This window comes from Chlorocebus sabaeus, chromosome 2 (genome assembly GCF_047675955.1).
Source record: "Chlorocebus sabaeus isolate Y175 chromosome 2, mChlSab1.0.hap1, whole genome shotgun sequence".
NCBI classification, from domain to species: Eukaryota; Metazoa; Chordata; class Mammalia; order Primates; family Cercopithecidae; genus Chlorocebus; species Chlorocebus sabaeus.
Window position 1 is genome coordinate 36339077 of NC_132905.1, and position 25516 is coordinate 36364592.

The following is a 25516-nucleotide window of genomic DNA, read 5'->3' on the forward strand; positions in this document are numbered from 1 at the left end:
AAAGAAGGGAGATAATGAAATGGTGTTTTCTAACTGTAGTGGACTTGAGTTAGAAGTTGATAAGAAAAAAGATAACTAGAAAATCAACTATGGTTGGAAATTAAACAATACAGCTATAATAGCCCACAGGTTAAAAAAAAATGTGATAGCGGAAATTAGAACTGGTTTTGAAATGAGGGAAAACTAGTAATCAGCCTGGGAGGATGAAGCCAGTTGCACCTTCTGATGGAGGAAGGTCTGGCAGCAGGGAAAATGGACTCTTGTAGACATCCCCCTTGCACCCTGTCGAGCCCCACTGGCCACACGCTCTGGGCTCCCCTGGGCCCAGCTGGCCATGTGGGCTCCAGTCAATGTCACAGGGCAGGCTTAGCAACTGCTTCCACTCTTCAGGAACTGGCTCACCAGAGGTCTCAGAGATTCCTTTGTACCTGATGAGCCTTACCTGCACTACGTGAGGGCAAACCAGGTGGGCTGGAGGCCTCCACTGGGTCTTCTCAGGGCTGGGCTGCAGCTGGAGGAGGCTTCCCTGAAAAGGTGTAGGCAGCAGTCTTGTTGCACACATTCCTGCGAGTCCAAGGTTATGTGACCTCATGCTCTGCCTTGTTTGGAGATAACAGACAGACTCTGCGGGGGAGTGGAGAGAGGCACTGGACAAGGTGCTGCTCAAAGGGAGGAGCTCAACAGCTCAGGGCCCCTGGTGGACAGGGCTGTGTGGGACCCAGAGCTGAGAAGGGTGTCACCAGCAGCAGCTGCCACCACTCCTCCACCCGGTGTCCCTGGCCCCCAGTGCGGACGCTGAGGATAGCCATGTGGTGGAAGGTGCCCCTGCTTGTGGCACTCATTGTGCTGAGCACCCATATCTGGACCATTCAAAAAGAATTCATAGACATCAGTATTTTATGACATCAAAAGAGCTTGCTGTGGCTTGGTCCAATGAGGACATTATGGAAGAGTACATGTACAGGTTGCTGGAGGTACAGTGAGCCCAGCAGAAGGTGGGTGGCATTCCCAGAACTCTCTTCTTCAGCTGAATAGCCTAGAGCCAGGGGTGATGGCAGCAGGGGCTCACATGGGGGGGTCCCACGTCTGCACCGCACTTCTGAAGACAGGGCTCAGGGGACCCTTCCTCCTGTGGAGGGCACACAGCCATCCTCATCTTTACCCATTTCCTTGGCCATCTGCCCCTTCCTTGGGTTGCATCTCCATCCGTGGACCCTGGGAGGCTGCAGGAGCCCTGGGCACAGGGGGTTATGTTGCTGCCCAGCCACAGTGCCCAGGGGGGACTTCACGCCAGCCCAGGAGGGGAGAATGTGAGGAGGGGCAGGGCATATGTGAGTGTTCTTGGTGTGTATGGTTGCTGTTGATCATTCATTTCCTTTGTATGGTGAGACAAGGTTCTTTTCAATTTTAGAGAATGACAGTTTTCAGTTTGGGAGAGGGAGTTAGTGGGTTGTAAACTGCTTGGAGATCAATTTCAGGAGGCCTCTGAGGATCCAGATTGGCAGTGAATAGGTGGTAATGTAGTGGGAAACACTTGAGCAGAGGGAACAGCAAGTAATTAACTGACTTAGTGTCCTATTCTGGTAAAAATGGCCAATTGGAGTCTCAACTCTGCTTTCAACTCTAGAATATCTTGATGGGAAGGTGGGCGATAAGGGGCTTATAAGGAACAAGATCAGGTTGGATTTTGAGTTTACTAGACCTTGTTCCACTCTTACCAGGGAAAATTATGCGATGTTTTCAGCAAATGAATCTCTCTCCTACTCTTTCCTCTTTTTGGCCAAATCCTCAAATGATAAAGGGAATTGGTTATGTGGATGAGAGATGAGACTGAAGTAATCGTCTATTGCACTAGCTTCCAGCTAGAGTTGTGCATTCCAGTTACCTCAGGAAAATTTTTAAATAATCCACAAGTCTAGGCTTTCCCCTGAAGATTTTGATAGAGTAAGTCTAATAAAGCCTGGATATGTACATTTAAAAATGTTTCCTTGAAACCAGGCATGGTGGTGCATGGCTGTAGTCCCAGCTGCTGGGGAGGCTGAGGTGGGAGGATTGCTTGAGCTCAGGTGTTCGAGTCTAGCCTGGTCAACATAATGAGACCCTGTCTCTAACAACAACAACAACAACAACAAATTTCTCAAAATCTGGATACACTCCTGCTTAAGAACCATGAATACATAAGTGTAATATGTAAGTTCTTATATCTCAGAAACTTAAGATATTTCTAGAAGAGTTGGAGTTGGATATGTGCTAATTCCTTTAAATCTTTCCAATAACATCAATCTAACTTTTTTTTTGTTTATTTTTGAGGTGGGGTCTCGATCTGTTCCCCAGGCTGTAGTGCAGTGTTGTGATCACAGCTTACCACAGCCTTGACCTCCCCAAGCTCAGTGGTTCTCCAATCTCAGTTTTTGTGTTTTTTTTTTTTGTTTTTGTTTTTTTTTTTTTAGTAGAGATGAGGTTAATGCCATGTTTTTCAGGCTGACCTTGAACTCCTGGGCTCAAGTGAATCACCCACCTCAGCCTCCCAAAATGCTAGGATTACCGGTGTGAGCCACATGTAAGTCCTGGCCAAGTCTGACTTTTATATGTGGTTGAGACATTAAAATGAATATTATTGGCACTATCTATCAGCTTACGGAATAATACCTTTTCCTTTATACCTTCAGTTATTCCCTGCCATTCAGAAGGTCTTTAGAAATTTGCAGTGAGTAGTCTTTCATTAAGTAGAGAATGGCCCTCTCAGGATTTTGGGTCTCTTTGTTCAGTTATTCAAGTGCTTACGTCAGTAAGTCATTGTTAAGAGCAGAGTTTTCTCAATTAGAATTGTAGCAAATTCTAAACCTTTTTTTAAATCAACTGAAGCTGTATTGTGGACTATCCATTATGTCTCTTATGTTTGCAGAGCTTTGACATAATCAAGATGGCAGGTTTAAACGCTAAAAACCATGAAGTTATTAAGAAAATACAGACAGGAATTCTGTTAGTTTCAGTAATCCTATGAACTGATGATTTAGTTAACAATCTGGAAAAAGTAAATACAAATAGATTTTAAATGAACGAATGGAAAAATTCTTCAAATGGGCAGTAGGAGTATTAATAGCAATTTTTATTGCACATTGGAGCTTGAACTTTTGGTAAAACATGTGAAACTAAAGAAATATTTTACATTCCAATTCTTGCTTTATACACAAGAATTTTGTCTTAGGGTTGGATAATATAGAGATAAAAGATACATCTCCTGCCCTCAAGAAGCTCTTTGTTTAAATGGAAAAAAAATCATCCTCCAAAAGTGCCGTGCCAAATGCTGGGTTAGAAGCAAAGGGTCTTGGAAGCAGTAAATGTTGAACGGGAGTTTTTGAGATGATCAGAGTTGATGTGGTCAGGCAGCGAAGGGGTGTTTCCAAGGGAAGCAGCAGCATGTGGGAAAGCACAGAAGAGTGAGATGGAAGCAGCTACATTTGATTTACTTTCTATGAGTGTAAGTCCATGGGATCTTATATAAAGTTTCCAGCTCAGTTGAGAAATACGTAATTTTTTGAATTACATATTGTTTTTGTTTTATATTGTTTTACAGTGTGGCCTCACACAACTTTTGCTTGGCGTACATGGACAAAAACAGCAAGTGGTGAAATTTTTAATCAAGAAAAAAGCTAATTTAAATGCACGTGACAGATGTGGGAGGTATAGTTATTTCTTTTAATCTGTGTGTTGTTTGAGATTGATAGCAGTCACTCAAGTCATAAATAATAAATTAATAAGATTAAATTATACTTATTGGGACATAGTGATCAGTATCAACACAAATCAGTGAAGCAGAAAAACAATTATTTGGACTGGGCAACATGAAGAACAGTTTTAGTAGGATTCATCTTCTCTTATTGTATTGACTGATACTATTTGTTGTATGATGTTTTTGGTTAGATGATATTATATTAGCTAAAGGGATTTCATGTTAATTTTATGAAATGTGAACTTTAGCTTTTAGTTTACTTTATGACCCAGTATTGAACTTCTTAACCTTTTCTAGTACTTTTTAACCTCTGTGTCTTCTCTGCTTTTCTGCTAAATATGCTGCATGAAACATAAATAGGAGTTGAAAGTCCTTTTTTCTATTCAATGACTCTGCTTTAAGTTGCCTTGTTTGAAGAATATTAATGTTAGCTTATCCCTACTTGACAATTAATTGCTATTTCCACGTACTGTGGGTCCAACAGCTTTTTCCTTTTTTATTTCCAGTGTATTTTGATGGTTTTATTTTTAATTGGTATGGAGAGAGGGAGTGAAGATAGTTTTAAGTGGATACACTTTTCCTTTAATGAAGGCAAGCCGTAGGTGGGTGATAAAGAGAAAAGAGCTAGGCTTTGGATTCACACAAGACTGGGTTTAATCCCTAGCTTTCTTACTTGGTAAGTGTGTGACCTTGGGAATCTTATTTACCACCAAATGTGTTGTCATATATGAAAAGTAGGAGAATATATCCTTCAAATAGATTGTGCATAAGTAAGGAAGATATATATGACATTTAATTCAGTGCCTAGCACATGCTTATTGGCATCATTAACTGAAACTCCTATGACTATTCTTACCATTATTATTAATATTACTGCTTTCAGCAAGCAGAGAGCTCTTATCTTACCCTCTAGCTGATTTTCTATTACAGCATATCAGTCTAGGGAAGCTGTAAGGAAATCTTCACTTATAGCTTTGTCCACTTCAGATAAGTGGCCCTAGCATTGTTTCTTGCCCATTGAAAGACTTTAAATTAATGTCTTCTACTTTGCAATACCTCACCGAGATAAGAGGTTTCCTTGTTGTCCCTTCCTTTAAACCTTGTTGGTATTTTACAAAGATGAACACTTAAGCACCCAAGTGCTTATGTGTTTTAGTGCTTGTAAATCTTTAATTCTGCATGGACAGGCAAGATGTTAAGTTGATAAAGTATATCAAATTAGCTTTTAAAATAAGTTTATTACAGTTCCTAAGGGAGAAATTATCTCTGTCATTTTAGAAATGCTCTCATACTTGCTGTACGTTGTGGATCAGCAAGTATAGTCAGCCTTCTACTTGAGCAAAATATTGATGTCTCTTCTAAAGATCTATCTGGACAGACGGCCAGAGACTATGCTGTTTCTAGTCATCATAATGTGTAAGTGTTTACATTAAAAGGCGAGTTAATGCTAAATTGAGGTTTAAAATAATTATAACAATAGTATCTTACATATCAGGTGACATGTCACAGTGCGGTTCAGCTGGTTTTAGAGTGGCAGTCAGTTAGTCCCCTGCATCAGCCTGAAATCAGAAAAAAAGCAAGACAATTTAGAAGTACCAATGGATACAGGATTCTTTATCTCAGGACTTTTAAGACCTTGATACTTAGAGATCCCAACATTGTTCATTTCATCCAAGTATAACACCTATGGATGGGATTAAACAACAGTGTCATATCTTTTATTTTTCTGATTAGTTATTTGGGTCTTGAAATGTCCAGCTTAACAGAAAGCCTTGTACTGTCTTCTGGAAACTATTTCCTACATACTCCTTGAATTTTTCAATAACTGAAGGGATTCACTAAATCCAAGGAAGACAGTCCCTTTTATCAAGTCAGAAGGAGGAGAATAAAAAGGACATTCCAGTCATTCTGATGTTTCCCTTGTTTCTGTTGCTGTGTTGTTGCCACTCAAACTGGTCCTGCTGCCTGGTAATGGTTGACCTTTGACACCAAGATGCCCTTACTGATTCATATCCCTCAAGTCTTTAAGTTCCCATATCTGTGCTTCTATGCTCAGCCCTTGTTCCCAAAGCACCAGCACCCTGCTCTGGCAGCTGGGCATCCTGACTTGATCTGCAGACAAAGTGAGCAAATTGACATTTCCCCCCATATTCAGAACCTAATGTGGAAACCACATCTTAGCCAAGAATTAGCTGAGACCTTCATGGTACAAGATCCTTTGAGGCCATTGTTGGTCTTTTCTCTGGCAGATATTAATTGGGCTTGTTCTAAAGGGTCAGAGGGGTTCAAATGATGTAACAGAAACAGATCAGTGTTTGTTTCTTCTTCTTTGCTATCAGATCTGTACTGTGAGGCACCTTTATATTCTGTATAGAACCTTAGGCAGTAGAAAGTCCCATATGAACCTTCTCCGAGCAGTGGCTCCCAGTTGTGGTTGGCCCTTGAGTGATCTGTTTTACATGATAATGAAAATTGTCCAAGCTACTTTCATCTGTAACTCAAGATTTTAAAATATTTTCAAATTCTACCTCACAGGGAGCCATTGAAGAGAATTCTCAGAATCTCAAGTAGGTTAGTTGGACTTAACAGAACCAAGCCCTGTGCATGACTCATCACTAATCATGTGTAAAAGTAGGGCTTTGTGCTTGCTTCCGCAGCACGTATCCTAAAATGGGAACAATACAGAGAAAATTAGCATGGCTTCTGCATAAGGAAGCAGCACAAATTTTTGAAGCATTCCATATTTTGGTCAGTCACTAGAAGGTCATTTGACTATTTGCTGACTAGCTCTAAGGAAATAGTGTGAATCAAAGCAAAATGGGTGCCACCAAAATATTGAAATTGTGATTTACACTAAAAAAAAAGTCATATAAGATGGTCTATGAGGTGACTCAGAGCTGAATAATGTGTTTGGTGCAAAATATGTTGTTAGTGTGTATGTCAAAAATTAGAGAATGTCAACTTACAACTTCTTCATGGAAACTAAAAAACATATAGGTAGAGTTTTGGTCTCCATGTCTGCTGGAATTGAGCATCAATATAAACCATTATCCTAAGAAACATCTGCTGGCTCAGAGTTGGAGTAGGTAGAGAAGGATCACTGGTCCAAGCCAGGTCTTAACATCCATTGGTTTTTCTGCCCTTGGTGTGATTGGTCAACTCCGTGATAGTGGACACTCACATTATCTACTTTAATGAGATATTTATGAGTAAATTTAGTTACAAACTAAGACGTAGTTGAGATGCCCAGAATTATAAGCCCTAAGGAGCAGGAAAACTAAGAAGTAAAATTAAGACTTAATAACATTTGCTGAAAACTATAACATTTGCATATTAGAACCTATGAACAAAATATGCATTGGGTTTTATTTGGGATTCCAAGATAATTTTAGTTATAATGTTTAGGAACAGATTATTCCTTTGCTTTACTATTTCTCTGAGCATTTAAAAAATGTTATCTTGTTAAATCTTTATAACAACCTAGTGAAATAAGGCAGCAAAGTCCTCACTTTGTTGAAGAAGACATTGAGCCTAAGACAAGCAAGTCTTCCAAGAACAAATAGCTGTTCATTATGGAGCTAGGACTTAAGCAGAGTTGGAACGCTTTCTATTATGTCATGCTAATGCAAGCTAATTTACTGGGTCACACTGCTCTCGATTTATGAGCATTTCACCCTACATTTTTGTCTTCTTTACTTAGAAGCTTCAAGAGAAGTTTGTAGAATGAACTCATAAGTGGATGGGATAATACTGTTAAGTTCTGATATTATGATATTGTTTGAAATACTCTAAGAATTTTACATTTGGTAAGTTTTTTACATCAGTATTAAAATAGTAATTTGGTTTACTACATTTTTATACATAGAATTTGCCAATTACTTTCTAACTACAAAGAAAAACAGATGCTAAAAATCTCTTCTGAAAACAGCAATCCAGGTAACACTTGTGATAGTGAATTACTTTAGGTCAGTTGTCCGCAATCTTTTTGGTACCAGGGACCGGTTTTGTGGAAGACAGTCTTTCTATGGGCTGGGGGAAGGTGGGGATAGTTTCAGGATTATTCAGTCATGTTATGTTTATTGTGCTACTTTATTTATATTATTATTACATTGTAATATATAATGAACTAATTATACAACTTACCATCATGTAGAATCTGTGGAAGCTCTGAGCTTATTTTTCTGCAACTAGATAGTCTCGTCTGGGGGCAACATGAGACAGTGACAGATCATCAGGCATTAGATTCTCATATGAAGCACACAACCTAGATCCCTCGGATGGGCAGTTCACAACAGGGTTCATGCTCCAGTGAGTATCTAATGCTGTCACTGATCTAGGAAGGGGCAGAGTTCAGGCAATAATATGAACCATTATTATTGGTTGGCTGTAAGTACAGGTGAAGCTTCCCTGGTTTGCCTGCTGCTCACCTCTTCCTGTGTGGTGTGGTTCATAATAATCCATGGACTGCTACCGGTCTGTAGCATGGGAGTTGAGGACTGCTGCTCTGGGTGGTCCTATCATAGATAAAAAAGTAAAAGTAAGGAACTTTTGATCTCAAAAGAATGCTGAAGCAAAGTTATGTTACATATGCTTGTCCCAACAAGGTCTCACTATTACTGATTTCATTCCTCCTCATTTGAAGTTGGAAAGAGACACATTTACTTTGTTGGAACAAGATGTGCTCTTCTACATGCTGGTTAGTTGTCATGATAACAGCAATTTTGTTAGAACAAATGCTCTGCTACCATTTGCCAGAAGATTGTCATAATAAATATACAAATTGCTCAACTCTAGGCTCAGGAGATTATAATAAAATTAGAAAAATGTTTCACAATAACAAAAATGCTAGTATGCTACCTGGTTGTGGACACCTAATACATTGTATAACCCAAACGGTATGAGGACACCTTTAATTTAGCCATCAATTTATCAAAGAACTTTTGTAAGTTGGGTTTTATAAGTTGCAGGACATAAAGATGGAGCAGATGTAGTTTTGATCCTTAAGGTGCTCATAATAGAGCTGTCTCTATTTCATTTCTGTGCTTTTTCAATAGAATTTACAAAGAAAATATTTCCATTTATGTTTTCACTTAACTTAACAGATAACTATCGAATGTCTTTTAGATACTAACCATTTTTCTAATGCAACAGAACACAACAGAATACAATTAAAAATACAGACAGGAGCTTGTTATTATCATTGTCATTTTTTTTTGTTTTACTACTTTATTCAGTTCTTACTGTGTGCTAGATGTCCACCGGAAGCTTATAATTTATTATATATTGATTATGTGCTAGACATATGTGATGAGGAATAAAAGTTCTGGTAAAAAAAAAAAAAAAAAAAAAAAGTAGGTATGATTCAAGGGAAGCATGCAGAGTGAGAAGAATTTTTCTAGGTAAAGAAGCAGAAGAATAATGTTTGACAGAAGGAACATGCAACAAGATTGTGTGTTGGCCAGAAGGAACATCTAAGGAGATATGCCTGTTTGGCAGGAAGAGCAGCAAGTGCAAAAGACAAGATGCTTGAGTGAACTTTGCAGGGTTTCTGAGAAGTTCACTTTTGCTAGCACCAAAAGTGTGAGATACCAGAGGTTGGAAATGAGGTGAATACTTAGCTAAGGCAAGTTTATGACAGACTTTTTAATACTACAGAAATGAGTAGGTTTTTCCTGTGGGCCATGGGAAGTTTACCAGGTAGAATGCTTTGGACTGCAAATACTGATGAGCAGTGGTGAAAACAGTAGGAACCAGAGTTGTTTTGTTTGTTCAGTGATATCCTAGGGATCACTCTTGTCCCTCTTTCTGTGCTGTCGACAGTGTTTTATTCATGTCTCCTTTCATGGTTGGGTAATCTTCAACAGCTCCAAACATCTTGTTCTCACAACACAACATCTCAAGGGCTTCTTTTCTTCACCTGTGTTTTCTAACCAGGGAGAAAACTTAGAAGCACACAAGGGGCTTCCTGTAACATTTCATTGGCTGTGTTACACTACCTGCTCATTCCCCAACCAGGCACTGGGAATGCAAATATGTGATTAGCTTAGAATTAACGTTTCCCTTTCTGAGGCTGAGGAGGGAGATTGGGATAATAAACATCCCAATAGACTTGCGTTTCTTCTGCAAGAAAGAATAAGGAATGGCTATTGGTAGGGAGTGAACAATGTTTGCTGCAGGGGCTCATTGGAGACATTGGAGCAGGGGAGTCACAAGATTAAATTTGAGTATTAAGGCATTCTGGTTATGGTGTAAAATGGGTTAGCAAGCTTTTCCTGTAAAGAACCAGGCGGGCAATATTTTAGACTATGTGGTCTCTGTCATAACTACTTACCCCTGCTGTTGTCTGCTGTTGTAGAGTGAAAGCCACCACGATTCTATGTAAGCAAACAGGCATGACTGAGCTCCTATAAAACTTTATTTACAAGCCATAAGGCAGATTTAATTTGAACTGTGGCCTATAGTTTCCTGGGACTGGTGGAAGGTTACCATGGAAAGAAACCAGGACACAAAGGAAGCTTTTACAATAGTCAGCTATAGTTTCCATCACACATCCTTGGACTAGTATCAATGTATTATAAGGTTTTCACCCATCCATGGTGGAATAAAGTTAGGAATCTCAGTTACTCATTTTAATATGTTGGCCTTTGTTTTTATGGTGTTATGCCTTTTTATTTGTTTTGCTTAATTTTTTTCATGTAAGAACTAACATTAGTAGTTGGCGGTTTTCTTTTAAATAGAAGCCATTTTGTAAATGTTTATGTTCCCAGTGGCAGTGGGAATATAAAGCAGAGGCAGAAGAGAGGTATGGTCCATATGATTTAGTGATAATTGAATGAGAAAGGCTTGGGGGACTGAGAGAAATGTCAGATGATTTACAGGTTTCCAGGTCGTACACTAGTATTTAACCTGGACATGAGGAAGGAGTAGGAAATTTTCTGGTGAATACAGAAGAGCAAAGAGCTGCAGGTCAGCAGGAATGACCATTTTTTTCCTATGCATGTTTAATGGAATATTCATGTAGGATATTTTGAGTAGGTAATTGGATAACCAGCATTTATAACTCACATCCTACTAGTTTGACTCTCAGTAACAAGACTTGTCAAAGATCAAAGAATCTGAAAGTTGATGAAAATGTCCATGTGTATCACCATCAGTGACCAAAAGTCAGCATCCACAGAACACAGAATTGGGACAGGTGAACTGAATAGATAAAGATGAATATCAGAGTTGTGTTCCTCTTAGGGAATGATAGTCTCCATGACCTGTGTGAGTCACGGCTGCCAGAAAAGAAAGAGAACAAGGAGTGTATTAAAGAAGCGCAGCAAATTCAGTCCTAGAGTGCCCTGCTTGACTTCATGTCATAGTTCTGATTTCTAAAATACCATTTTCTGCAAAATATGCTTTCTGTTTTTCCCCTCTTGTAGCCTGCAACCAAACTAGAATCCCTTCAGAGGGGTATTTTTGTGTTCTTCCTTTAATAACAGCAACATATAAATAACAAAAAGAAGTAAGAGAAAGAGTGTTTTTTTATAGGCTAGTATTTAACATAAACTTGAGAGTGAGTACCAAGATTATACTTAGAATTTACAGACCGGGTAGGAAGACGAGATAGAAATCTGAAGATTACTGACTCAAACACAGTGTAGTTTCATTGCTTTATTGTCACATCTCTGAATTCACAACTATGAATTATATTTGTATGCACTATAACTTTAGAAAGCACCTTCCCAAACCAAATATTAGGTGATTTATTATAATTTCTTTGACTTATTATAGAATTGACTTTCCAAGTGCTCATGAGAATTATTGAGAATTTGCTACATAGTAACATCTCAGCTGTGTCCACAAGAGCTATCTGTCACCTTGTCTTAATGACTATTGGCTCACTAGGAATATTGGTTTTGGCATTAAAAAGATATTTTTCTAAATGCAGATAGGACCAGGGATCACTCTTGAACATTAATGTCCAAGCATCTTAAAATTACACATCAGGTTTCATAATCTGACTTCTGCCCCACTCTCCATCTTTAGCCCTTTTCCCTGTGCGCCCTTTCTCTGGCATTACTGAGCTGCTGGTAATGTCCTACTCACTCGTTCACTCTTTCAGGCCTCACTCCTGCTCTTGCTGCTGTGTGGAATGCTGTTACCCTTTCCTGCCCTCTACCACTTTTAATCTGGCTAACCTCAATATTTCAGTCTGTGCTTGGGCATGTGTTCTAGAAAAGCCATCCCTGATATGCTTTATTTTCATTGTTTTTAAACCCTAATACCTAGCATGTATGTAGCAGGACTCAATAAGAAATTTGTGAGTAAAATAAAGACTGTTTTTACAAAGATTATGTGCAAGACTGTTCTCTGCAGTCTTGGAGCAGAGGGGACAGACATGTGGGGGAATAATGTACAGTTCAGGTGGTAAAGATGCAGTAGAAAAATCAGTGAAGTCAGAAGGCAGCCTCAAGGAAGGAGGTACCTTTTTATCTGGGGAAAGACATGCAGAATCAAGGAAGACTTCACATATCATTGTTTTAAAAGATGAAACTAAGGCCAGTTGTTGTGTCTCACAACTGTAATCCCAGCCTTTTGGGGGGGCTGGCGGAGGTGGATCACAAGGTCAAAAGATCAGGAACATCCTGGCCAATCTTGAAACGCCATCTCTACTAAAAATATGAAAATTAGCTGGGCATGATGGTGCATGCCTGTAATCCCAGCTTCTTGTGAGACTGAGACAGGAGAATCGCTTGAACCAGGGAGTCAGAGGTTGCAGTGAGCTGAGGTTGTGCCACTGCACTCCAGCCTGGTGACAGAGAAAGACCCTGGCTCAAAAAAAAAAAAAAAGAAAAAAAAGAAAAGAAAAGAAATTTGTCAGAATAGTAGAGGGAAACATTTTAGACATTAGGAAGACATTGTGCACTAATAAAGGTGTCAGTAGTAGTTTTGGAAATCATTTATAAGGTACTATTGTTGCAGAAAACAGGAGGCAGGAGAGACCCAGTGGGTGAAACAGGAGGATTTTATTTAGGTACACACCAGTTCAGTGGATTTGCATCCAAATGCTGAGTCCTGAACAAAGACAGAGCCTGGCTTATAAAGGCAAGCTTACAGAAGCAGAACAAAGGCAGTTAATCATATAGTGACAGTTTTGCAATCTCAGCATAGCTTGTGACTTTGCAACTACATTGAAGGAAAAGAGGAACTTGCAAAATATATACATTTGTGCAAATAGCTATGAGTAAATGCTGAGGGGAAGGGCAGACGGTAAAGGAATTTTTTTTTTAACCTTGCTCTGGGATGTCTGGAGCCATACCTGTGGGCTCTGGCTTCTTGGACAGGATCAACACGACCTTACCTGGGCCCTGCCTGCTACTATCCTTAGAGTCAGAGTAGCTAATTGCAGGAAAACTTATTTCTGTTTAAAACTAAATTTCCTTTTCATTACATTTACTGCTTCATGATTAGGAAGTGGAGAACAACATACTGTGTTACCTTATATGTTTCTACTGTATTTTAAAGTTGTGTTTCTGGTGGTTTTGTTCATTTATGTTGGGTGGATGAATTTGTGAGTGAATCTCATCAGGTGTCTCCCCAAGTGGTTTGTTGAAGTCTTAGAAAATGATTTCCTAAGTAACTATTTCATGAAACACTAAACACTCAATTTATGAGATAAAATAAAATGTTGTCTTAAATCTATTTTTATAAAGGCAATACTTTTTAACTGTTGTAAGTGGCTCATTTTAACTGAATATATGGATTTCTCAACAGAACAAGACTTAAAGCTGACATCAGAGGAAGAATCACAAAGGCTTAAAGGCAGTGAAAATAGCCAGCCAGAGGCATGGAAAATTTTACATTTAAATTTTTGATTTAATGTTGTTTTCTTTGCTTTAATAATATTAGGTAGTCCAAATGAAATTACCTTTCAGACTAGGTTTTGAGAATCAATAGATTCTTTTTTCTAAGAACTTTTTAATAGATTCATAAAATTTAATAAATTCAGCAATCTCATTAACAGAAGAATCAATAGATTCTAAGTTAGCATTTGAAACTTAACTTAAAAAACATAACCACTATAAACTTTAAAATACTCTTACTTTACAATATTCTTATTTAAAATATTCTTATCTGCCTTTTTGATTAGCTTATAGGTAATCTTTCCTTTTGGAATAGAAGCAAAAGAAATTCCAGAACTTTGTTCTTTTATTCTTACAACACCCTGATATGATAAAGAAAGTAACATCAATTATTGGATATTATTCAGCATTAGAATTATGAACAATGTAAAACTGATGGTCCCTGAGCTGGATTCATGGTTGAAGAGTAATCATGGTCAGTGATTGAAAATCTGCAGTTTTATATTGCAGTCACTGATAGCAAGGTGAAAGATATATTCTGCCTTGTGATCTCTCATTGACCTCAGCGTTTCTCTTCAGGGAGGGAACCAGGTCATAAAAACAACCCAAATGCCTATTACAAGAATCATATCTTGCAGAACAGGACCTTTGGTGTTAGTGCAGAAACACAATAACATTCGAACTTACTGCAGTTGCAGAAAATCAGTACAGATTATTAAAATTTTTATCCACTGTCATTAGTACACATTAGGATATATTAGAACTGAACTTAAGCAGATAAACTAGATACATAACATTATCATATTACATCATATAATTTCAATTAAAATTTAAGAATTTGCATTTCTTTCTGTTTGGTGTTGATTTCAGCTCCTAATAATTGAAAGCGTGCCTACAATCCAGTTAGTAATCTGTAGAGGCTCACTGGTTAGGGTTTGGTGAGGTAAACTCTTTTCAAGTGAGGAAGGCTTTGCAACACTACAAATCATCCGCTGATGCATTTTTGGCAGATTTAACACATAAATTAAGTGGAGTCCAAACAAATGGTAACAAAGTTAAGTTTGCTGGTTCATGTTTTTCTTCTCCCGTTGGCTAAGGTGAATTATTTTTCCCATGTTAGTCAGAAGCCAGTGATGTGGCAGTAGCTGAACATAGATTAAAAAGTTAATTTTTAATTTTAATTAATTATTTATTTTAACAGTTAAATTTTAATTTTAATTATTTTCTAATTTTTCATTGTCTATACTTGATTACTTAAAATAAAATTATTTTTAAAACATGCATTCCAAAAGAGGAGACATCACAGAAATACAACAAGCAAATTAACCTTCTATTTTTGCATTTGCAGGAAATGTCTCAAGAACCAGAAATAAACAAGGATTGTGATAGAGAGGTATACCATTATATTCAAATATTTCTGTTGAATTAGATTTTTACATTATGTTGTTTAATAAAGTGTTGTAAGTGTAGGCATACATGATCCTATCATGTAAGTAGCATAAATCATCAGTGAAAAGTTTAATATTTAACTCAGAAAGAATTCTGGACATTGAGTTTTAAAGAGATACAAACCCCAGAGATATTCTTTCATTATTATGGAATAATCCTGAATGGTGCCGTAAAGTGCTAGGTCATGCCACTTTAGGAGCTTTGGATCAATCATTTTATCTTTCTTGGTTTTAGTCTGATTATCAATAGATAATGTGGCTAAAGAAGATAATTTCTTATTCTGTGTATCTTCCAGCTAGAAAATTGTATGGCTATCGAATGGGAAATTTGGGGAGCATCTTATTTTCTGGGCATCCACGCTTGTACCTCAGCAGTTTCACTCTGCTCCTTGTGTTGTGGTGAACTTTGGTTCCCATGTTTCAGTGAGAACCTCATGTTTTTGATATCCCAGGGACCAAATGAAAAAGAATGATCAAAGGCAGTGGGGGAGAAGAATATCTCAGTGCAGAAAAGGGCAATCTTCCTTTCTATTCCTGAAGCCCCACAGTGTCTCATCCTCTAAATCTGACTGCTTAATGTGAGATCTAGGTGGTAAAGACAGAAGAAGACACATTTTGCATCTTTGTCTTTTTATTTGTGTGTTCCCACGAGTCAAATGGGATAAATACATATATAAGATTCTGAAGAGTGGTTGGGAATAAAAGCACAAAATGAAGGAGGGCCCTTTTTGAATTTTGGAAAATTCTATTTTATTCAGTCAAACAGAAATGAAGCAAACTTTACAATGATATGATAATTACATCTTAAAATTAGATGGTAATTGTTCTGTATATATGATCAAACTTAAGTGTGAAATATTTTTAATGACTACAATAATGACAAACTGAGTCAATTGATAAAATCAATTAAAAAGGTTCTTTTTATTCAATAAAGTGAATATCCTTAATATCATTAATATCAAACTTCCATTCAAGGCTGAAGAAGAAATGAAGAAGCACGGAAGTAATAATATGGGATTACCAGAAAACCTGACTAATGATGCCGCTGCTGGCAATGGTGATGATGGATTAATTCCACAAAGCAAGAGCAGAACACCTGAAAGTGAGCAATTTCCTGACACTGAGAATGAAGAGTATCACAGGTAAGCCTATGGCAACATTTAATAGGAGATAGCCATATGGTGTCAAACTAATCCTAATTTGGGCTAATATTCATGATTTAAAATGTTATATTTTTCCTAGGATATTCAACCTTGCCTGGTAATCAGAAAAATGGAAATCAGCAAAAAATGAGTTACCATTTTTTTTCAGTCATTAATTTATTTGAAAAATAACGAGTATTGGCAAATGTGAGGGGAAAGGAATTTCTTTACGTTTTAGTGAACTTTTATTTTAGCTTCAGAGGTACATGTGCAGTTTGTTATATAGGTAAACTGTATCATGGAGGTTTGGGCTACAGATTATTTCACCAGCCACATAATAAGCAAAATACCCAAAAGGTAGTTTTTTGGTCGTCTCCCTCCAGCCATGCTCCACCCTCAAGTAGACCCTTTTGCCTGTTATTCTCCTCTTTGTGTCCATGAGTTCTCATTGTTTAGTTCCCACTAATGAGTAAGAATATGTGGCATTTGATTTTCTATTTCAGCATTGGTTTGCTTAGAATAATGGCCACCAGCTCCATCTGTGTTGCTGCAAAGGAAATGGTCTCACTGAGAAAGACATGTCGTACACTGTTGGTAAATGCATTTCAAATATTAATTGAGTAGCATATTCACACACACATATATAACATAGTAAGGATATATATGTATGTTAAGGATATTTATATAGATTTGTTACATATATACTTATGTATAAGGACATTTATTACAGCATCATTATATCAAAAAGGTGAATCCTATTCAGTAGGAAGTTATCATTATCAAAAGTAAATCCTTACCAATAGGAAATAACTCAATTTTCATTCCCAGAAAATAATGTAGCATGCAACAATTTTTTTACAAATGAGGCTAGATATAGAGTAAACTGATTATTTCACAATTAAAATGTATTTAAAGTCTTTAGTTTTAGATAACACATCTTAAGATAATTTTGTTAGAATTCTTGTAATATCTGCTGTGTTGCAAATGGAAGCTACATGCTACATTTACACTCTACCTTGATTGCTAGTTATTAAATTTTTGTTGTCAGTGTCTGAGTGCTGAAATATTGGATCTTCAATCTGAATATTGCCAAGGGATTGTACATGGGGATCTATATTTAATATAAATGTTTCAGTATATTGGGTAAAACTTTTATTAAAATATATCAAAGGATCTTTCATCTACTAAACCAGGAGTTGGCCAGATTTTTCTGCAAAGAACCAGTTAGTAAATATTTTAGGCTTTGCAAACTCTCTCTCTCTCTATATATATATATATGTGTGTGTGTATATATATATTTGAGTATTTGAGACAAGGTCTCTGTTGCCCAGGCTGGAGTGCAGTTGTATGATCATGGCTCACTGCAGCCTCAACTTTCTGGGCTCTAGTGATCCTCCCACCTCAGCCTCTCTAATAGCTGGGACCACAGATGTGCAACATCACACCCAGCTAATTGACTCTGTGGACTGTAGAGTGAATAAGCTGGCTGCGTTCCAAGATACTTGACTTACAAAAACAGGCAGTGGGCTGGATTTTGCCCACAGGTGCTAATTTGCTGACCTTGTGCTAAAAGGAAGGTGCTGCTAATGCAGTAACTCTTATTCATAAAAGTGCCCTGCATGTGTGACATTATCCTTCCTTTGAGAAAAGGATATATTTCAGTATTCACAGCACCATAGTTTTCCACAGTGACTTCATATAATTTTTAAAATTTCATTTATAAAATAAGATTATTTTCAGCATTTCTACCACTTTATTCCTGTTGATAGAACTCAGTATTTTTCTGTGATCAATTACTTTGTATATTTGATGAGTATCAACTGTTCTAGAATTGGCTGATTTTTATCAAGCAAGAAATACTCTCCTTGAAACTTTTAGTGTTTCTTGGTCTTTATGTATAAGCATTAACAAAGTGATATTCAGCTTATGGAATCTAGAAATGTTCAAGGCAACTTTTAGTTCTATAGTTTTAAGAATTTAACACCTCAGTCTGGCATTTTTAATGCCACATGTGTATAATTTTATAACCTTTAAAATATATAATTGTTATATAAAATTTGAAGACTACACCTGTTATATAAAATTTAAAACTAATTGTCTATTACTTTTCCATGACTGTGGAAGAAAATGACAACATTCTCAGTCATGACTCCTAAGTATGGTGTCCTTAAAAGAACTGTCTACACTCATGAACTCAATTTTCTTTTCATTCACTCTTAATCTCACACCAGTAAGTCTTCAGTTTCAGCACTCCTCCAACATTGTTTTTCCTCAAGATTATCACTAATTTTTTTCTGTAATAAATCTAGGCATTTTTCTTACACTTCATTTTATTTAATCTGTCAACAGTATTTGAGCCAATGGAGGACATCTCTCTAATAGCGTCTTCAACTTGGCTTTCAGGACCTCAGTCCCTCAGACTTTTCCTCCTGCCTTTCTAGTCCATTCATCATGGTCTGTTTTGCTTGCTCTTCCTCATCTTTCTCCATTTGGACATTATTTTTTCCCAGGGCTCAGTCCTCGGTCTTCTCTCTCATGACTTTTTCTTTTTTTGAGACAGAGTTTCACTCTGTCACCCAGTCTAGAGTTCAGTGGTGTGATCTCGGCTCACTGCAACCTCTGCCTCCTGGGTTCAAGTGATTCTCCTGCTTCAGCCTCCTGAGTAGCTGCCGTTACAGGTTTATGCCACCATGCTCGGCTAATTTTTGTATTTTTAGTAGAGACAGCATTTCCCCATGTTGGCCAGCCTGGTCTCAAACTCCTGACCTCAGGTGATCTGTCTGCCTTGGCCTCACAAAGTGTTGGGATTACAGGCATGAGCCACTGCACCCAGCCCCTCGTGACTTTTTCTACCGTGTATATGCTAGTGATTTCCAAATATATGTCTCTCGCTCAGATCTCTCTCCCTAATTCCAGATTTCCGTATCAGCCTGCCTACTTGACATCTCTATTTGGTTAGCTATTGGGTATCACACACTTGTCAGATCCAAAATTGGGCTACAGATGGCCTTCCTGAAATCTACCCCTCATGTAATTGTTCCTACTTTGAGTAAGGGCAACTCTTCCAGTTGCTCTGCCAAAAATCTGAGTGTCTTTCTTGACTCATCTCTCTCTCTCTCTGACACCTCACATGTAATCTCTCAGTAAATCTTGTCAGGTCTACCTGAAGAATATGTCCAGAAGCCAGTCATATCTTCTACATCTGAGCCACCCTCATCTGCAGTCTACATGAGTGTCATAGACTGGCAATTGATAGTTCTGGCTTTTAAAAACTTCCCTTTTCGTCAATTCTTAACTCAGTGGATGTACTTAAAATATAAGTCAAATTGTGTCAGTCCTCTGCCCCAGCCCTTCTGATTGCCTCCCATTTCACTCTGAGTATGTGTCAAATTTCCTCCTAATTCTCTCCCTTGCTCTGCTTCAGCCTCACTGAAATTCTTGCCATCCCTTATCTACCCCTAGTGCTTAAAGACTCCAAGCACACCTCTGCACTGGGCAGTTCCCTGTGTCTGGAATGCTTTTTCCCCAGCTATCCTCCTAGCTTACTCTTTCCATTCCTTCAGTTCTTTATTTAAAACCTCCTTTCTACTAAGAAGTAGAAAAAGGGTATTTTATTTGATTTGATTTTTGAGATGGAGTCTCACTCTATCGCCCAGGCTGGAGTGCAGTGGTGGGGTCTCAGTTCACTGCACCCTCTGCTTCCTGGGTTCATGTATTTCTCCTGCCTTAGCCTCCTGAGGAGCTGGGATTACAGGGGCCTGCCGCCACACCTGGCTAATTTTTGTATTTTTAGTAGAGACAGGGTTTCACCATGTTGGTCAGGCTGGCCTCACACTCTTTACGTCAGGTGAGCCACCCACTTCGGCCCTTCAAAGTGCTAGAATTACAGGCGTGAGCCACTGCACCCGGCCACTCACTTTTTATTTTTTTAAAAATTGGGGTGGCACATTTAATGGACTTACAAATTCTTTTCAAGGGATTATGAACCTTTGGCATTTGAAATAAAAAGACAGAGTTGGAATTTTTTTGCTTCCTACAGTAAGAAGAATACTGGTCAGGCACTGGCTCTTCTGATGGAGCAGGTGCTGCTGCTTGGCTGTATCTCAGAAGCAAGCTGCTCACATCTGTAGTGGTTGGTGAGCAAGACCAGTGGTCATTGATTGGTTAACTAGATTTCAAACTGGCTCTGGGTGGCTTCTTGTTACCATTGGTACAGGTCATTTCTTTCCTAAGTTAGACTCAACTTTAACTGAACATTTTTGGTTTAAAAGTTGCCTTCAATTAACTATGGTCAAAATGAATCTATTTTATATTCCAGAATTTTACACCTCATTTTAAAATTTTGGTCAAGATGAATTGGTTAATAATAGCTCTCAGGAAGATCTGTTTTCTTTTTTTAAAATACATATTTCTCTGTAAAATTTATTCCTTAAAATTATTTGTCTTGTTTCTGTTTTTAGTATTTCTAGAAGCTTTTGCTCAAGTCTTAACATAATCTCCAGTAGGAGATTTTAGTCTGTCAGTTAATATATGTATATGGTAGTGATATTCTCTTTTTAAATTCCTTTTCTTTTCTTGTTCACTGTGTTCTCTGTACAATAACAGTGATATTCTTATACATTTTTACCTCATTAAAAATAATTACAGTTTTCAGGTCATGTGATGCCAACATGTTTGTTCCTTTTGCTTGGTGTGTGTGCTGCTATTCGGGCTCTTTTGTGGTTCTACATGAATGGCAGCTTTTTAAAATAACTCTGTGAAGAATGACATTGGTACTTGGATAGAAACTGTATTGAATCTGTAGACTGCTTTGGGCACTATGGTCATTTTTGCAATATCAATGCTTTCAGTCCAGGAGCATAGGATGTATGTTCATTTATTTGTGTCATCTCTGATTTTCTTCAGTGGTGTTTTCCAGTTATCCTTTTATAGCTGACTCACCTGCTTCGTTAAGTATTTTCCTAGGTATTTTACTCTTTTGCAGCCATTGTCAAAGGGACTGGGTTCTTGTTGTGATGCACAGCTTGGCTGTAGGTGGTGTATAGTGGTACTACTCATTGGTATTTGTACATTTTGTAGTCTCTGAGACTTTACTGAATTTATTTATCAAGTCTAAGAGTGTTTTGTAGGAGTCTTTAGGGTTTTCTAGGGATAAGGTCAGATAATTGATGAAGAGATAGTTTGATTTTCTTTTTTCCAATTTGGATGTCCTTTATTTCTCTTGCCCAGTTGCTCTGCATAGGACTTCCCAGTTTTATTCTTAATATACATGAAATAAAAGTAAAATTGAAAGTGATTAAGGATTAGTTTATTTCACATCTCTGTCGCATACACAGATAAAATTAATTCAAAGTTGTATGTTAAAAACACAATATTAGACCCTGTCTTGTTCCAGAAAGAATTTCTGAGTTGTCTATAAAATACAGAGGAATCAAGAATATAAGTGGAAAGTGTTTCCAAAAAATAAAGATAAAAAGTATGGGTTAACACAGGGCTGGCTTCCCAATCCCCAGGCCATGGACCAGTACCAGTCCCTGGCCTGTTGGGACCTGGGCCACACAGCAGGAGGCTAGTGGCAGGTGAGCAAGCAAAGCTTCATCTGTTTAAAGCCACTCTTTGTCACTCACATTACTGCCTGAGCTCCTCTTCCTGTCAGATCGGTGGTGGCATTAGATTGTCATAGGAGTGTGACTCAAACCCTCTTGTAAGCTGCTTACACAGGGGATCTAGGTTGTTCACTCCTTATGAGAATCTAATCCTTTATGATCTGTCACCATCTCCTGTCACCCCCAGATGGGACCATCTAGTTGCAGGAAAACAAGCTGAGGCTCCCAGTGATTCTACATTATGGTGAGTTATATAATTATTTCATTATATATAAGTAATAATAGAAATAATGTGCACAATGAATGTTATGTGCTTGAATCATCCTGCAACCATCCCCCAACTCAGGTCCACAGAAAAATTACCTTCCGCAAAACCAGTCCCTGGTGTCAACATGGTTGGGGAGAACTGGGTTAATGGATGTGAGATCCTTTTGCCTTTTCTTGGATTAATGTGCAGATATACATTGTGTGAATGACATCTGATGGCACCATCTTGCCCTGTAGATCATTTTAGGGATACCTCCAGTATTTCATGAAATCAAAATTTCTTCTAGTGATGAACAAAATGATACCCAGAAGCAAGTTTCGGAAGAACAGATCGTTGGAATGTCACAAGAAGAGATTCTGACTAATAAACAAGAGCAGATGGAAGTGGCTGAAAAGAAAATGAATTCTGAGGTGTTTTCTTTAGTCATTTTCAAATGTTTTAATACATGTATTTGTTTAAAAAAATAACTTGATGTATTTTGGAAAGGATAAAGGATTTTTAAAACATATATATACACACATATGTGTGTATATATTTTGCCTTGTCTTGGATTAATGTGCAGATATACATTGTGTATATATATACACAGACACTCCGTATATCCTTTATCATATCCTGTACACACAGGATAAAACCATGTTCTTAATTCAGCTACATTTGACTGCAACAGTCAAGTAGTGATCCTCACAATGGCCTCAATCCAAAGGAGAAGCATTTCATATTTTTCATAAGAATTGATGATTTTTCCAATATCAAAAATAAGTTTTGCTACTAACAACAGATTTTCTAGATTTTGGACATTAGTTCATCTTTTAAAAATATTGATAGAGAAGTCAGTTTGTTATTTTCACTGACAGGAAAGTAGGAAATGTATGGCTGGGTCAGAGGCCACATTGTGGATGTCATTATCCTTACTTTTGAGGAGAGTAACAGTTTGCTCCAAGAAGTTTCTCATTTCAATGCAAAGAGTTTTGAATACAATGGCGTGCCATGATATACATTTAATGATAATTTATTGATAAGCATTTTGTTCCCAGAGAAGTATTTCAGTGTATTTTCCTTATTTCACACTTATTACTATTTCATACACTATAAAGAGGAAAGAAAAGTTATTGCAATGGCAAATAATCTCACAATTTCTAAGAAAAGCATTGTAAGTTGTATCTTATTTACCATTTGTATTTTGAAATATAAGGCTTCTTTTGTATTAATATATTTACACCACAAAAGTAACCGTGATTTTATGAAGTTGCCCATGCTGGAGTGCAATGGCACGATCTCAGCTCAATGCAACCTCTGCCTCCCAAGTTCACACGATTCTCCTGCCTCAGCCTCCTGAGTAGCTGGGATTACAGGTGCACACCACCACACTCAGCTAATTTTTTGTATTTTTACTAGAGACAGGGTTTCACTATGTTGGCCAGACTGGTCTCAAACTCCTGACCTCATGATCTCCACCCACCTCAGCCTCCCAAAGTGCTGGGATTACAGGTGTGAGCCACTGCTCCTGGCTGCATATATTTTTTGACCTCTCCTTTTAAGAATCGTGATCTTAAATGAGTTCAGTGTTGTTTGTAGAAGTGCAATGTTTAGATGCCGATGTGTACATTGTGGAAGGACACAATGCTTAAACAGTTATGAATAAATGCAATTCTTATAACCGACTGTAAAAATATTAGAAAAGCAGTATATTGATAAAACATTCTTCAGAAAAAGGAACTTAAAGAACTTTAAGAAATGGCTTCTGTCCAAATATATGCATAGCTAAGGCTCTTACAATGGTGTGGTTGATAGGTTAGATATCAGAGTATAAACCCAATTTAAAAAAATACTCAAGCATATTAATCTTATATTTTATGCATCTGGTTTTTCTATAATTCAGAGAAAGGCTTTTCCAATTATGAAATTCTTAAAAATCCTCTAGTGATTTATTTTTCATGGTCTTTAAATAAATATTTCAACTTTTTGGAATTTACACTCTTTTAAATTTGAAGTTTTGTCCAACATTTTTGCAGTTAGATATCCACTGTGGAAATTCTTTCATTATACAAATATAAATGTCATTCTTTAATTTCAGAAGAAATCATGATATGTGATTCTCTTGAGTGCTAACTAAAAGTTCCCTTTGTTTACTTAGGTTTCTCTTAGCCATAAGAAAGAAAAAGATCTCTTGCATGAAAATCGCATGTTGCAGGAAGAAATTGCCATGCTGAGACTGGAAGTAGACAAAATAAAACAGCAGAGCCAGCTAAGGGAAAAGAAACTTTTGGAGGAAATTGAAAGTGTGAAAGCAAAGAATGATAAACTTCTAAAGGCTGTAAAATTGAGGGAGGAAACAATAACAAAAATCAATATTTAAGTACAGTGGACAGCTTAGCATTTTGACAACTGAGAAAAATGATAAACTTCTAAAGGCTGTAAAATTGAATGAGGAAGCATTAGCAAAAATCAGTATTTCAGTAGAGTGGACGGACAGCTTAGCGTTTTGACCACTGAGAATGCTCAGTTCTGAACTGCAGAATGTAAGACACAGCTAGGAAACACTGGAAATGGAAATCCTATCATGTCATTTTAGACTGACTGCTGCTCTACCTGACTGTGATCAAAGTCAGATAGATGAAAGAGACTTCTTTCCAGAGAACAAACATGAACAAGTTTATTTACAGGAGAAAATGAATTCTCATATATCTAACCTAAAAGATAACAGTGAGATTCTTTCTGAACAACTCTAATGCTGACAGTAAAATTAACAGCCTAAACATTAAGCTGCATCACAGAGGATAAATTCTGAGAGACAAGATGGGGCAGGCCCCCATCTTTCCTGTTCAGGCAACTTAGTCATTCTAGTGTGTGGGCTTTGGAGACTACAAACCCTCCAGGTGCAGAAGAGATCCTGCGGCATGGCACAGCTGCTTTACCAAATCATGGCCAGACTGCTTCTGTAAGCAGGCCCTGATCCTGTTCCTCATCACTGGACAGGACCTCCCACCTGAGGCCTCTAGCTACCCCCACCAGTGTTCCCTGGCCAAAGGAGATTTGAAATCTTCCTGGGACAGAGTTCCCAGAGAGAGGGGAGGGCCACCACCTTTGATGTTTGGGCACCTAGCTGTTCTGGCCCATGGGCTTTGGAAAGCCCAAGCTGACCAGGGGCGGAAGTGGTGTCTCAGTGCAGCACAGCCACCCTGCAAAAACGTGGCCAGACTCTTGTTTAAGTCAGTCCCTGACCACATTTCTAATCACTGGGTGGAGCCTTTCAACCAGGGTCTCCAGCCACCTTCACTGCTGTTCTCTGGCTGACAGAGGTTTCAGACCTCCCTGAGTCAGACCTCCCAGGGGAAGGACCAGACTGTCATCTTTGCTGTTTGGACAACTTAGACATTTGAGCCTTCACGTTTCAGAGTGTCTGAGGTGACCAGGGGCTGAAGTAAACCCCCAGCACGGCATAGGCACTCTCCAAAAACGTGACCAGGC

The 25516-nt window shown here is 38.0% G+C and overlaps 1 protein-coding gene and 1 non-coding gene across 2 annotated transcripts; both read left to right on the plus strand.

The window, feature by feature from the left end:
* The first annotated feature begins 3376 nt into the window (after window positions 1-3376).
* LOC140708611 (uncharacterized) lies at window positions 3377-25347 on the plus strand. The gene is made up of 9 exons (XM_073004753.1): window positions 3377-3481; window positions 3578-3684; window positions 5012-5149; window positions 7599-7669; window positions 13493-13563; window positions 14930-14974; window positions 16005-16171; window positions 22332-22455; window positions 24183-25347. Exons 1-9 carry the CDS (start codon window positions 3377-3379, stop codon window positions 24402-24404), a joined length of 1050 nt encoding a protein of 349 aa, XP_072860854.1. The 3' UTR covers window positions 24405-25347.
* On the plus strand, window positions 6375-6481 carry LOC140710584 (U6 spliceosomal RNA). Its single transcript, XR_012091662.1, has one exon. It is a non-coding gene; the product is annotated as a U6 spliceosomal RNA (small nuclear RNA).
* Window positions 25348-25516: the final 169 nt, after the last annotated feature.